General features: G+C 64.3%; 1 protein-coding gene across 1 annotated transcript; it reads right to left on the bottom strand.

The window, feature by feature from the left end:
* Window positions 1-6,656: 6,656 nt before the first annotated feature.
* SOX8 (SRY-box transcription factor 8) lies at window positions 6,657-11,771 on the bottom strand. The gene is made up of 3 exons (XM_043915809.1): window positions 11,000-11,771; window positions 9,500-9,726; window positions 6,657-8,808 (listed from the first exon to the last, which is right to left on the bottom strand). Exons 1-3 carry the CDS (start codon window positions 11,635-11,637, stop codon window positions 8,069-8,071), a joined length of 1,605 nt encoding a protein of 534 aa, XP_043771744.1. The 5' UTR covers window positions 11,638-11,771; the 3' UTR covers window positions 6,657-8,068.
* Between the last annotated feature and the right edge of the window lie 2,912 nt (window positions 11,772-14,683).

The raw sequence follows: 14,683 nt of genomic DNA, 5'->3' as shown, positions 1-14,683 counted from the left end.
GAAAAATTTCCAGAGACCCCACTTCCCACAGAGAGGTCAGCAGAATTTGGGGTTGATCTTGGAAGAAATCCTTCTATGTGTTTTTCTCATTGCCCTGCCTTTAAAAACAGGAAAGCAAAAGCCCTCATCCTGGAAGTGAATGGAGTCTTGTGAGATCCCTGCCCTCTGGGGGCCCGCCCCCTGAGGAGCCTGGCTCCTTCTAGCTGTGTTGGACCACAACGTGTGGAAAGACGTTCCCTTCCTTACTTGAAGGGCATGTGGGAAGCTCCCAGTGTGCAACCTATGGAGAGCCATCTATCTCGTTAGCGTGAGTGCTTTCCTGGGTGTGCACGGGCCTGGAGCGGGCTGCTGCCACAGAGTATGTGCATGCTCGTTGCAGGAGGACGGAGCCCATTTCAAGGGGTGAGGCGCCAGTCCCCGTGTCCTCTCCAGCGCTTCATGTTTTCCCTTCTTCCTCCCCGGCCCCCGCACGGCACCCCCGCCATGCCTTCTGGAGAAGGGAGCTCGGCACATGCTTCAGATGCCTCTTGACCATTCGCGGTCTCGATCATCAGTGTTCCTCACCGTTCTATATTAAACAGCTGAGAGCAGACCAGCCCCCTCACAACTCACTGTGCATGGACCACCAGCCTGCCACCCAGGGATGCGCAGGGTTCCCGGGGTGCCTTTGTGTCTCCAGCCCCATCAGCCACCCCTTTTCACTCCCTGCTAGGCCTGCACAGGGAGCCGCCTTCTGAGACGCATTGAGAGAGAAACAGCCTGGCCTCCTGGCCTTCTGGGACCACCGGGCATTCATCTGGCTTCAGGCTTTGGAGAGCTGAGATTCTTGCCTCATCTTCCCCCATTCATTCACGGATTCACAGTCAACAAACACTCCCTGAGCATCTGGTCTGTGTCCAGGACAGCCTAGGTCAAAGGTGAAGGTCAAGCACAGCCAAGGCTCTGACCCTGTTGAGCTCGTAAGGCCACCCAGGGGCTCACTGCCCGTGTTGGGATGGGGTTACCCCTACCCTTGCCCCCGCCCACACCCCAAAGTGTGTGTTTTCCAAAGCAGGGCAGTGTGTGAGCTCCCACACCTGTCTGTTGGGTGACTGTCGTTCGGGTTCTCCAGGGACAGACGGCCTTCTCGGACACGTGACAGTCAGTGTTGGGAGAAACAGGGATGAGTTGGGACCCAGAGCTGTGAGGGGCTGCGCCTGAGTCCTGGCCTGGAGATTTCTGCCTGCTCCAGGGATGGCTTGGGGCTGTTTCTCCTCAGTGCTGCTGCCCACTCATGCCCAGCAAGAAGAGAACCAGCCAGATGGGCCCCTGGCACTGAGTGAGGGCTCATAGGATGGTACCATTTACAGGACCAGCCCTGCCCAGCAGGCCGGCCCCTGGCTGAGGTGTGATCCTAACTTCAGCTCGAGATCCACTCTGGGGGATGTGTGTTTGGTGGCTGCTCTGAACCCAGTCCCGTGGTAAGCACTGTCCACGTGCATCTCCCATGCCTCTGAGCCCCATTCCTGGGGTGGTCCACATCATCCTTCTCATTGTACAGCGGGACCGCAGAGGCTAGCGAGGCCCTGGGCGGGGGTAGGGGGCAAGCTCCCTGACGCCAGGCACCAGACCCCGATGTGCTGACCCTCTTCCTGTCTGTGGAAGGTAGACACCTCCGGTTTCCAGAGCCAGAGTCACCCAGACCCTCTCCACGTTCATCTCATCCCTCCCTCCCCCTCCTTTAGTGAGCCAGTTCCTCAGAGGACCCCAGTGGCCCCAGAAAGGGGGGAGAAGGGAGAGGAGGCCCCCTTTGGGGGGTGATGCCCAGAGGGTCTAGGCCGCCTCAGTCCCACACTCGTGTGTCAGAGGAGACGCACACACATGACAGTTGGGGTGGGGGGAGTGTCCAAAGGCCCTGCCGCCAACAGGACCAGTTCATCTGGAAGCAGGTGTGGCCTCTGCTCCATGCAGCCCTGATCTGGCAGAGCCCCCACCCTCTGCCTGTGCGGGAGCAGGGGGTGCAGCAGGGGGCTGACCCTTCTGTGAAGGTATCAGGAGCCCAGGAGCCACCCGCCGCCCCGCCCGCCCGCCCGGCCTGGGCTTGAGTGCTGAAACCAGGGACGCAGCCTTGGGCTCTCATCCTCCGTCAGCCGGATCATGAGCTGACGTGACATCAGCTTAACATCCAGGGGACAAACCCTGCTGGCCCCCCACACTCCCATCACCTGCGCGGTGGGGGGGGACCCCTTTCCTGACTTGTCTAGCGTTTCCACCCCTTCCCTCCCAACCCCCCGGAAAGGACACCCCGTGGGGCACAGGCCATTCTGTGAAGGAGCAGGGGGCTTCTAGCAATTACCAGCTCCAGCCCCCCAGGGGGGCGAGTGCATGGAGGGGCTGGCCAGCCTCCCCCTACCCTCCCCGATGCACTCCTAACTCGTAGGCTCTCTGCTCTGCCCTCCCTGAGCAGCTCAGCTTTTTTGGGTGGGAGAGGCGGATCTGTAGGTGGCACTTTTTTTTCCTGGTGACGTCTGAATAACCATGACAGCGGCAGCAGGCGCTGGTAGAGCCTGGCTCTCGGGAGAGCTGCTTCTGGGTCTTCCAGGCTCTTTCCCCTCCTCCTCTCCTCACCTGTCTCCTCCTCTTTCCTCTCCTCTCAGTCTTTCTCCTTCTCCCCTACCCCCACCTTCTGCTTCTCACAGTGCAGGGAGTTGGGGGCACCCCCTCTGCTGGCCTCTGTCCCCTGAGCCGGGAGTCGAGTCTGGAGGCCAGGACGCCCACCCCAAAGTCCCCTCTGCCGCCAAATATTTACGCTGTGTCTACACACAAAAATTAATACATCGATTTTGTCAGCCGATTCCCACTGCCCGCGTGGCCACCATGGCAGGGCCCACAATGCCGCCCGGGCCGGCTGGTCGCGCATACAAAGCACCCGCCCGGCCATTATGATTCCGGAGCTGAAATCCACCCCTGCGTGCATCTCATCGGTCATTCAGCAGCCCTTAATGACTTGTCAGTTCCTTGCCCTGCCATTTTCTGTCTAATTAATTCTTTTATTGTGCACCGGATAAAGCAAGACAAAGGCCTCCCGGCAATAATGATTCATTAAAATGCAGCGCCTTCGCCTGCTCTTGGCCCCGCACCAGCCCGGCTGCGCTCCACCCGGCCTCCAGCACCTTAACCCTTTGCGGGGTCCCATGGGGAGCTCCCTGGCCTGGGAGTGGGTGAGCAGGGCCGAGCTGACCGGGGGAGGGGCCTCATAGAGCGGTCTGGCCAGGGACCTTGTGCTTTCCCAGGGCAGCTGGAGCCCCGAGCCCCCCACGTTCTGGCCTCAGCCCCTCCAGGGATGACAGGGGCTGAAGAGAGCTGGGGGGCGCAGGGAGATGTCTGCGGCTCACTGGACCCCCCACTCCTGGGACACCCCGCCCGGGCGGGAGGCAGGAAGGCGCCCTGGCCTCCAGCAGCCGGTCTGGGGCTGAGCTGAGGAAGTCACTGGGCGCCTGGGGGGAGATGAGGGGAGGGAAGACCCCAGGGGCCCAGGACATGTCCGTCCGCGGGAGGGGGCCGGAGGGCTCCGATCCTGTTCATCCATGTGCTGGCCCCGGCCTGTCTGCATCCTCAGGGCACCTTAGCGAGGCCGTCGCCACCCCATGGTCATGAGCGCAGAGGGCGCGGCGACCTCCCTACACGCACTCAGGGCAGCAGGAGGGGTCCCAGAGGCCGGGACTGGGAGCGGGCATCCCAGGCTCTCCCACCTTTGAATGCACATTCCCTGCCCATTTCATTTTCACTTGATTTTTTTTAAGCAGCAAGTCTGCCTTATTCTGCCGATGAGCCTGGAGCCGCATGGTGTGGCTGGAGGTGGTAATGGCTCCAGGGGCTGCTCTCAAGCGTCCACTCAGGCCCTAAACTCGCTGGTTCTTCCCAGAACATCAGGGGTCACTTCCATCTTACAGGTGGGGAAACCAAGGCTCCCAGAGGGAGGCCAGTTGGCCCGGAGCCGGCCGGAGAGGCACGAGAGAAGACAGCCTCAGAGCCTGGGTGCCCAGCATGCGGTCCGGGGTGGACATGCTGGGCCCTCGGGGCCAGGCCGCGGCCCTGCTCTCAGCTGCAGGACAGTCCTTGGTGGCAGCGGGCCGCAGCCCTGGGTGTATTTCTGCCTTCTGCTGCTTCCCTCCCTGGCTTTTCTCCTTGGAGGGCCCTCCCCCACGCCCCATCGGGGCCAGGGGCCTGAGTTTGGGGACAGAGTGTGGCTACATGCCTCCTTCCTCGAGAAGGAACCCTCACCCCAAGCACCTGGCAGAGCACCCCTCCCGCCCTGTCTCGGGTCTGCACTGGCCCCGGGGTGAGGGTGGGGTACTTGGCACCACTGGCTTTGTGGCGTCCAGACTGGGTCGTGGTCAGCACAGGTTTTCCATGAAGCCTGCTGGAATGTGTCCACGGAGGCTGTCCACACAGGGAGTGAGGGCTTGCCCGGTGTCTGGTGGCCCTAAGTCTCCACCTGGAGACGTTGTCCGCCCCCGCCCCAGCCCCACCTGACGCCACGCGGACGGACCAGACATCGGGGAGGAAAGAGGGGTCCCACACCAGGCCAGGACCCTCCGTCTGTAATGTCCCGTCCTGGCTGCTGTCCGTTAAATGTGGCCCAAAGTCGCAGCAGGCTGGGTGGGTCCCGAGCCCGACCTTCAGCATCTGCGGGCAAGTGGGCCTTCCAGCCTCCCCCAGGCAGCTGCCCAGAGGACCCAGGCCTGCCCGGGAGCTGGCGCCACGCGGGCTGTGAGCTCCCATCCAAGCAGGAAGTCCCCTTCTGAGAGCCGATGTCGTTCCAGGAAGGGGCCTTCCTAACCCACCTGAGCAGGGCGGGGTCGTGAAGGCCAGTTCCGCTTTCTCCCTCAACAGGGCACTCTGTTCAGCCGACACCAGAGGCAATGCTCCCGCTTCTGGGTGAGGAAGTGAAAATTGAGGAACTGCTGCCAGGCTGGCCCTGGGGTGGGCCGAGGGACCAGCCTCCCGAGAACAGGACTCCGGACCAGCTCGCAGCCTGGCTCTCCTGGACTCGGGGCGAGGCTGGGCGAGGCCGACCTTGGAGGGAACGTCATTAGCCAGGCTCTCATCAAGTCCTTCAGCAGGGACTTCCCTGGGGTCCAGTGCTGAGGACTCTTCCTTCCACTGCAGGGGCTCGAGCTCCATCCCCGGTAGGGGAGCTAGCATCCTGATGCCTCGTGGGATGGCAAAAAAAAAAAAAAAAATCCTTCTCCAGCCTGAGGACCAGGACAGGCCAGGGACCCCACCTAGCAGCCCTGACCTCTCAGGTATCCACCCTGGGTGCCTTCTCAGAGTGCCACTGAGGGGTCTGGCATTTGAGGAGACAAAGATCCCATCACTTCCAGGGCCCTTGGCTGTGAGCTCAGCCTGTGATGTTGGAAAATGCTCCGGGCAGGGGGCGGGAGGTGAGTCACCAGCCCAGCCCCCAAAGAGGGGAGGGGGCCCCTGGAGGGGCGAGGACACAGCATCTCCAGGCCCTAGGCCAGGCAGGGGTGGGGACTCACCTCTGAGCCTCAGGAGCTCAGAGGTCGGAAACCCACGGGAACCCCATGCTTGTCGGTGAGTCGGCAGGAGAAGACCGGGCCCTGGGGAGTTAACTCGCAGGAGCCCCTCCAAGTCCAGACAAAACCAGCAGAGCCGCCAGCCCTCGGGAACCAGGGCCGTCCCAGAGCAGCACAGGGGAGGCCTCCTTTCCTCTTGTCAGCAAGCTGGGCGCCGGGGCCTTCCTTGGTTTGGGGCATCGGTGCGAGGCCTGGGAGGGCCATATGGACTTGGACAGCCCTTGGCCGGGCACAGGCCGGGTGGGGTTGGCTCCGTGAAGGCAGCCGGCTGTGAAGGCCGTGGGCGTCCATGAGCCTGGCTTTCTGCAGCCCCTTCCCAGACCCGCCTCACCCGGGAAGCTTGGCACACATTGGCCTCACGAACCCTCATAAATCCGGGCAGCTCTTCCCAAACGCTGCTCTTGGCAGGCCCTGGATGCTGCTCCCCAGCGCGGGGCGAGGGGACGCGCCCTGGACTGCAGCCATGCGGGCGGCTGGGCCGGCGAGGGGACGGGGTATGCGCCCCCCTGCCCGCGCCGCCCCATTAAAATTGCAGAGGCAGCTGCCTGGCGTATCTCCGTTCTCATGAGAAGTATAATCTCCCTCTCAACCCTCTCAACCCACCCAAGTCTGCACGGCTCAGAGGTGGGCGCCCCCCGGCCTGCGAAGCCCCTGCACCAGCCGGGTGTGCGGGAAAGGCCCCTCGCTTGTTGCCGCTCCCACAACCGTCTCTGCCTAGAAACCCTTTCTGCCCACCAGACAGCCCTGCCCAGGGCCTGCGGGGCGGCTTTTATCCAGCTCCCAGCCTGGCTCCGAGCCAGCGCCCGAAAAATGCCGTCAGCCACCCAGAGACCAGCTCTGGGATTCGCCTGGGAGGAAACCGCCGTCCGAATCTGGCTCATCTGGACCCGTTTTGCCTCCTGAGGAGCCCCCCTGCCCCCCGCAGGAAGATGGAGGGTGGTCTGGCCAGCGGGCCCCTCCCCAGGGAGCCTGGGGTTAACTCTCACAGAGCCCCCCTTCAAAACTGCACCCCTCGGTCTCAGAGACCCACAGCTCCCAGGCTTACAGGAAGCAACACACAAAATGCAGCCCATGTAGATAAAAAGCATTTTTTAATTTTTATCAAATCAATCTGTACAAAAGTTAGCGTTGCTTGGTCAGAAAGGAGCGAAACACAGCAGGTAAGTGACAGCGAAAGTTCAAACTTGACACCGAAAAATAGATTGCATAAAAATGAGTTTGCTGCAGCCCCCTGCCCCCACCCCCAGGAAGACAATGCAAAAAAAAAAAAAATTTTTTTTTCTAGAAAAAGGTAGGAAAAAGTAGAAAAAGTAAAAAGAAGCAACATCTCAGATGTACTTAAATTTACAAAGTTTTAAAGGCACAATTTTCCAGGAAGTAGGCGGTTATCGTCGCTCAGCGCACAGCGGAAGCAGGACAGGTAAATCGGCATTTTTCTTCTAAAACTAAGAATCTAAAAACGCTTAGTGGAGAAGGTTCTAGTTTCACAGCTTGTAGGTGGCGCCTGGTTCCTAAGAGCCAAGATTAATGCGTTTCTGGAGCCACCGAGTCCCAGGAAATCCCCGCCTCCACCACTTGGCACGGGCAGGGGTGAAATTCAGTGGCACTCTGCCTCCTGAACCTTGACTTAATGCCCGTGCCAGGGGTACCCCAACCTGATCAGAGAAACCACAAGGCAAGCCCCTTCTCCTGCCTCGGGGCTCCAGCCACCTCCGGGAGACCCGGAGCTGGGGCCCTGCCACTCAGAGCAAGGACCCCCACGCTCTGCCCCGCCCATGCCTCACCCTCATCTCTCCGGCTTCTGTCTCGTCTTAAATTCTACTCTCTGCACAGATTACTTCATTAATTAAAGATAAAATAACACAGAACATAAATACATTTTAACAGCTTTCAAAACAAATCAAATACATTGAAGCTTCAAAAATAAAAATTAAAAAAAAATAATAAAATAAAAAGAGAGAAGTGTTAATCACAGCCAAACCTTGCTCGGAAGAACCCTAACTACAAGGAACACCTCCGGTCTAATGGGCTGGTCCCAGGAGGTGTTCCCTCGGACGCCTCCCGGCCGCGGGAATGTCATCCGTGGGCCCTGCGAGTTCTCAATACCAAGGCTGGCCGGAGCTCGGGGGGCCCGGAGCCCCCACACCTCTTCCCTCCTTTTGTCTTTTGTGCTGTGGCTGCCACTTTGCAGCCAGGGAGATGCAAAACCCGTGCCTGCTCGGAAGTGGGGCCCGGCTGGACTTCCGAGCCGCAGTCCCCACTAAAAGAGAGAGGGAAGAGAAGGAGGGCTTTGTCCGTGGATGGGGGTCTGGAAATCTGGAAGCAGAGGGGGCTCGTTCGCACAGCCTGGCTCCTCACGGGCCTCGGCAGGCACTTGATGCAGCCGCAGCGACGGCCCTTGCTGCACCTTCCGAGACCCCGGAGGCCTGTGTGTCTCTGCCAGGGCGCAGCAGTCCTCGGCCGGCGCCCCTCCCGCGGCTGCACCTTCAGGGTCTGGTCAGGGTGGTGTACACGGGCTGCTCCCAGTTACTGGGGGGGCTGTGGGCGGGCGGCACAGACAGGCCCCCGAGCAGGGGCGAGGCGTAGGGCCGGCGGGGCGAGTGGAAGTAGGGGTACTGGTAGAGGCCGGACGGGTAGCCGGGGAACGGGCCGTAGTAGCTGGGCGCCTGCAGGTCGGTGTAGTCACACTGCGAGCTGGTGAAGGAGCTGGCGGCCGCGGCGGGGGCGGCGGTGGTGACGCTGGCCTGCCCACTGTAGGAGCCATAGTCGGTGTGGCCCGGGGAGCCGTGTGACTGGTCGCCGTAGTGCCCGGGGCTCAGCTGCTCCGTCTTGATGTGCGGCCGCGGGGGGCCCGCCTCGGTGGGCGACGCGGAGGCCGACGGCGCGCCCTTGTGAGCCCACACGGGGGACGCCCCCATGCCGGCCGCCCCGGAGTGCGAGTAGGACGCGCTCCCGTAGGAGCCAGCCGCCGCGGGCTGGCCAGGCTCGGCGGGCAGGGCTGAGTGGCCATTGAGGGGCAGGTACTGGTCGAACTCGTGGACATCGAAGGTGTCCATGTTCCCGATGACCTCGCTGCTCAGCTCGGAGATGTCCACGTTGCTGAAGTCGATGTTCTGACGCCCGCTGTCCACCAGGCGGCGGCCTTCCAGCTTCAGCTCCTGCTTGCCCCCGTGGTGCAGGTCAGTCTTGGGGGTGGTGGGCGGGGTGGGCGGCCCGTGGGTCTGCCCTGGGGACAGAGCACATTTCAGGGATGAATGCCCCTTCTGTAGGGGGTGGCTGGGCTGGCGACGCACACAGGGGAGGAAAACCCGCCCGGCTAACTGCCGCAGGTAGGAATCAACGGCTTTTTGTTCCCATATAGTTCCCAGAAATTCCAGCAAAGCCAGACCCAGACCTCACTCCGCGGCCAAGGAAATTCCGTTAAGCACTGTTCTAGAGGAAGACCTGGGGCCAGGGAGGCCCCATCGTGACCACCAAGGTGGGGGTGGGGTGGAGGAGAGGACGCGCCCAGCCCCCCACCCATGGCAACCACAGGGTCCACACCAAACCTGTCTCCCCAGGCCCACCGCTTTCACCAGCTCGACCGAGACTGCTCAGCTGGCCGGGATTCCACCCAGGTCAGTCTGATCCTGAAACTGAGCTGCTGACCACCAGCCCAGCAGCATGAGTGAACCCGAGGTCAGAACCAGTAAAAAGGCCAGGGGAGCCGAAAGGCCTTCCAGAAGGACAGAAAACACCAAGGTCACAGGGCACTGGGCCAGGATGAGCTCTGAGGCACCCAGTGTCAGAGGAGGCCGAGTGGGCCCCATGGGCATCAGAATAGCTGCCTGCCGGGGCTACAGGCCTTTCCCAGGGGACTCGGGGAAGGCCTGGTTCTCTCGAGGACCCTGCCCTGCTCGCCGGCCCTGGGAGCCCACCTGTGTGGTCACCGTGGTGGTGCGCATCCCCCAGGCCGGCGTCGGTCTTGTACACGCCGCCAGGGTGGTGGCCCAGCTCGGCGCCCGAGTCCGAGTCGCTCTGGCCGGTCTTCACGCTCTTCCTGCGGCGCGGCTGGTACTTGTAATCGGGGTGGTCCTTCTTGTGTTGGACGCGCAGCCGCTCCGCCTCCTCCACGAAGGGACGCTTCTCAGTCTCACTCAGCAGGCTGGGGGACAGAGGGCAGGGGCGGGATGAGCAGGCGGCCGGCACCGCCCAGGGCGCTGGCCCCGCATCGTGAGCCTGGGAGGTCCAGGGGAGCTGTGTGCCTGCCCGCGCCTCCGTGGGGGCGGGGGCCCCAGGCTGTGCGCCCCTGCTCTGAGGACGGCCGGGAGCAAGCCAGGGGCGATCAGAGGAATGAGCCAGGAAAGACGCAGGTCCTTCCGCTTCCATCTTCCCCCTCTTACTTCCCCTCCCGGGGCCTGTTTGTTCCCTCCCTTTGGGACTTTCTAAGGCAGGCGGGTGCAGAGGCCAGGACCCAGCTGAGCATACACTTGGACAAAGGGAGGCTTCCCGGGAGCCAAGCTGAGACTCCGGGCAGCTTGGCTTCCCAGGGTTCCAGAAACACTGGCACGACCCAGTGGTCCTCGCTGAGGCTGTGAACACACACAGGCCCCTCACACCTTCCAGAGCTCCCCTCTAACTGCCTGCAGGCCAGGGTCTGGGGGCACAGCAGCAGCTGGACACGGGCAGGAGCAGAGAAGACACAAACTCAAGGTCTGAGTGCCCACTTGCGAGGCGAGGGGCAGGAGAGGGAACCGGCGCCCTGACCCCAAAGCCGTCCACTGTCAAGCCCGGCAGAGAGCATTTGGTGGGGGTGGGCTGCCCTGAACGAACAGCAGTCCTGTCGCTGTTGCCCACCATTGCCGTCCTATTTTCTACAGAATAGCCAGCCTCATCACACCAACGTGGGCACCAGCGCTGAACACCCCCTGCGTCCCCCTCTGCCCCCGCTCAGGGTGCAGAGGTGGAGAAGAGGGAAAAGCTGCAGGGAGATGCTGGCGGGCAAACCACACCCTTCCATCTGCTTCTAGACTCCTGCAATGGGGTGGTTTGGGCATCCTTTCCAAGGAGGGGGCACCTCCAGAGATGGGTCCTGCTTCTAGAAAGAGGCCACTTTCCACTGGGAGGGACAGGCCTCCAGGCTCTGGGGCCATTCACAGCTGAGGTCCCCTAACTCAGCCTGCCAGTCATGGCCTAGAGGGGGCTGTTTCTGGACTCCAGCCGTGTTCTCGGGGGGCACACTCCTCCCGCTGCCCTCTGCCTGCCCAATCTGTCCTGTACCCCGCGCCCGACCAGGCTGGCCAGATCGGGTTTTTCCACTAGGACTCGCCCTGGGAACAGCCACTGGGAGAAGGGCCGAGGCCGGGCGCTGCGCCACCTCCCAGCTCCAGGCACCCCAGGGCCCGGTCCCCGCCCCCGGCCTGAGGACAGGCACTCACCGCCACAGCTTGCCCAGCGTCTTGCTGAGCTCGGCGTTGTGCAGGTGCGGGTACTGATCTGCCAGCTTGCGGCGCGCCGCCTGCGCCCACACCATGAAGGCGTTCATGGGCCGCTTCACGTGCGGCTTGGCCTTGAGCGCGCCGCCGCCGCCGCCGCGCACGGGCATGGGCACCAGGCTCCAGTCGTAGCCCTTGAGCACCTGCGACACGGCGTCGCGGATGCAGGCGGGGAAGCGCTCATCCGCCGCCTCGGCCGCGTCGCCCCGGCCGCCGCCCCCCGCGCCCGCCGCGCGGCCCAGACCCTCGGAACCTGCGGGCGAGGGCGGCGCATCCGAGTCCGAGTCCTCCACGTGCGACATCGAGCTGGCAGTGCCAGACGGGCTGCAGGGCGGCTGGGCGCGGGCCTCGCTCATGTCCAGCATCGGGGCCGCGCGCGGAGAAGCGCGCACCGGGGAGGAGCACCGGGTCGATGGCCGCTGTGCTGCAGCCGCTCTGGGACCCGAGGTTGCAGTGCGGTGGCCCGACCCCAGCCCGTTTGCCGCCGCCGCTGCCGCCGGAGATCGGTCCCCGCGGGGCGACCCGCAACAAGTTTCTTTAAGCGGCGGCCACAAGGCTCCGCCCTCCGCCCGGCTCCCCATTGGCCGGCACGCACCCCACTGCCACCGGGGGAGGAGCTTGGCAGCCCCCCGCCTCCTCCCCCCACCTTAAAGAAAGCGCCGCGATTCCCGCGGCGCCCCCGCCAGCCCCGCCTGGCGCCGCACCACGTGGGGCTGGCGCGCCCGGCAGCCGAGGATCGGAGGCCGGACTGTGCATCACGCCGCGGGCCCCCCTTCCAGAAGGGGAGGGAAGGGGAAGGGGGCAGCGGCGGGGAGCGCCGGGCGCTCGGGGCTCCCTGTGCCTGCCGGGGTGCTCGGCCGCGCTCCCTCTGCTGGCGCGTCCCGGCCCCGGGCGCCCAGCCCCCAGCCCGCGCAGCCAGCTGCGCGAGGAGGCGGGCCCTCAAAAGCCTACCCCCCTCCCCTAGGCCTGCTTCGAGCCCCGACGTCTTGCCCACAGCCCAGAGGCGCCGGGGTCAACTGCCCGCCAGCCTGCGGCCCAGGGCGGGGGTCGGCTCCCCGCCCGCAGGGCCGGCGCGAAGTGGAGGAGCCTCCCGCGTGCCAGTCTGCACGCCGCGCACGTCCAGGTAACGAGCGCTCAGGGGACACGCGCTCAGGAGCTGGGCGACCTCAGGACCGGTCCGGTCCCGGCGTGGAAAGTGCGGCGGGGGCGCGGCCGCGGGAGCCGCGGCGGCCAAAGGGGGCGGGAGCGCTGGGCGGGGCCTGGGCTGACCCTAGCTGCCGAGTCCCTAGGGCGGCCCGGCGGATGGCGTGGCCGGACGCGGGGGCCCAGGGCCTTCCGGACGTGATCCGGGGGTTGGGGGCACCGAGGCCGTCCGGCGGGGCGGTCCTGGGTGGTCTGGCGGAGGCGGAGGTCGCTCCGGGCGCCTGGAGTGGAGGAGGTGGGCGCGCCAGCCGAGGAGAGAAGGGGGCGGGGTGTGCCGCCCTGGTGGGGACCGCGGGGTCGGAGAGGGGACATTTCCCCGGAGGCAAGCGCCGGGCCGCGGCTCCGAGTCCCCGCCCGAGGCCGCCCCCGCGAGTTGGCCGCGGGCCCGGCGGTCCCCGAGGGCGGCTCGGATTCTTTCGCCAAACCCGCCCTGAGAGGACGGACCAGCCGCCCAGGCTTCGCCAGACTGCACCCCATGGGCAGCCAACTCCGAACGCGCCTGTCTCCGAACTTGTGGCCCGCCCGACCCGAGTGACCCAAGGCAAGGGTGCCCAGTCCCCAACCACGCACCTCCGGTTCGGGACTAGCAGGGGTGCAACCTAAGAAGTAGAAGGGGCTGGTCGGTTAACTCCAAATTTAAAGTCGATGATGCTTTTACCAACTTGAGCGCTGCCACTGAGCCTCTGACCTTGCAGGGAGAGCCTCTCCTCCTCAGCCTGGTGCCCCCAGCACCCGGTCCCTCCCCCCTCCCACCCACAGAGCCCGAGCACCTGGGCTGTGACCCTATTAGAAATGAGGATTCTGCACACTCTGCCTTGGAGAAGGCCTAGTTTCAAGGCGGACGCCAAGCGGACTCCGGGGGCTGCCGGGACCCCACAGCCTCACATCTGGAGCTACCCGCCCCAGGACCCAGAGGCAGGTACCCACCACCTCTGGGTCAGGGATGGGCTGCCCCACTTGCCCCGGGTCAGTGACCCTGACCTCCAGTCTCCCAGGAAAGCACCCTGAGGCGCCTAGCTCTAAGGACGCTGGAGAAGGCCCCTACGGTGGAGGGAGTGCCGGCCTCCAGAGGGGCCTGTCCCCGCGCCTCCCCTCCCGTTACCTGCCCGTCTCCGCAGGGTCACAGTCCGCTCGGTGTGGTGGCTTCCCTCCTGAGGCCCTGCCCTCCCCTTGGGACCCCACCCTACAGCCAAAGGCCCAAGGTGGGGGGGGGGCGGTGCCCAGGGGCAGCTGCTGGACTTCTGGCCCACAGGGACCCAGGCATCCTGTAGATGCGGGGTTGATGCGGGGGGAAGGCGGCGGGGATGACAGACCTGCCCTGTGGACTGGATCCCACCCCCCAGAACCGGATGTGCCCTTGGGCACCAGGTCTGTTTCCATGAAGAGGAGAATGGAGCCCAGGCTGTGTTGGGCACATGGGCAGGGCGGCCTCTCCCTGTTCCCACTGACCCGTGGAGGGGCGCCGCAGACGGGTGACCGCTGGGACCCCTGGAGGAAAAGAGGCTGAGCTAGAGGAGCCCAGCGCCTGATCCAGGTCACAGTGTGTGGCGTGTGACCACACTGGGCGCCCTGGGCTGCAGTGGCCAGGGCTGACACAGTGCTGTGGGCAGCTTGTCACGTATGTGCAGGCCACTGTTCCCCACGAGGGGGCGGGCAGACCCCTGCCAGGGCATGGCTCGTCCCGGCTGCTGATGCCCAGAAGTGCCCCCAAAGCCCCCTGGCTGGCATGAAGGCTGTAAAATTCTCCAGGTGCGCTCCAGCCCCACCCTTGGGTGCTGACCTGGGTTCGTCTCCTGAGCTGCCAGGCAGCCCCTGAGTGGCCCCAGCCTGCAGAGGAGGCGGGGCCACAGCTGGTTCCTGTACTGATGAGGCGCCCGCTGTGTGCGGCGGCCTTTCTGAGCAACACAGTCCCAGCCCAGAAGGTGCTGGCATCTGAGGAGGGCCAACACACCAAGCTGTGAGAACTCACCATGGGTGGGCGTGGGCGTGGGTATGGGCGGGTGGTCCAGGAAGGCGGCTCTGAGGAGGTGACAAGTTGAGGCCTGAAGCTTCTGACCAATCAGAGAGGAAAGAGCATGGTGGGGAGGGGGCACGGAGCATGTGCCAAGGCCCCAGGGCAGCAAAAAGCACCGCTGGCAAGGTGGGGGCGGCTCCCAGTTCCCCTCCTGGCCCCCCTTTCTCTTAGCTCTTCCTTCCTGTCCCGCCCACCCCAGTCCACACGCTGCACCTTTACGGAGTGGGCTCTGTCATTTCAGGGAGATGATCCGATGGGCCAGGTTTGGAGCAGGACCCTGACCCTCAACCATCAGCCTGGGAACGCTGATGTAAGCAAGGTTTCCAGGCCTGCAGCCCCTGGCAGAGGCTTCAGGGCCCTGCAGAGAAGGGGGTGTGGGCTGCCAGGCACCCCCGTGCTTATGAGACCCG

This window comes from Cervus elaphus, chromosome 10 (genome assembly GCF_910594005.1).
Source record: "Cervus elaphus chromosome 10, mCerEla1.1, whole genome shotgun sequence".
Lineage (NCBI taxonomy): Eukaryota > Metazoa > Chordata > Mammalia > Artiodactyla > Cervidae > Cervus > Cervus elaphus.
The sequence above is the reverse complement of the archived record's forward strand: the minus strand, read 5'-3'. Positions and strand labels throughout refer to the sequence as shown.

What these genes read in the sequence shown, in the direction of transcription:
- SOX8 (XM_043915809.1), bottom strand. Translation starts at nt 11,637, where the DNA reads ATGGGGAGCCGGGCGGAGGGCGGAGCCTTGTGGCCGCCGCTTAAAGAA. An exon ending in ACGCTGGGCAAGCTGTGGCG is followed by an intron (nt 9,727 to 10,999) that starts GTGAGTGCCTGT and finishes TCTGTCCCCCAG; the next exon opens with CCTGCTGAGTGAGACTGAGA. An exon ending in CCACCACGGTGACCACACAG is followed by an intron (nt 8,809 to 9,499) that starts GTGGGCTCCCAG and finishes CTCTGTCCCCAG; the next exon opens with GGCAGACCCACGGGCCGCCC.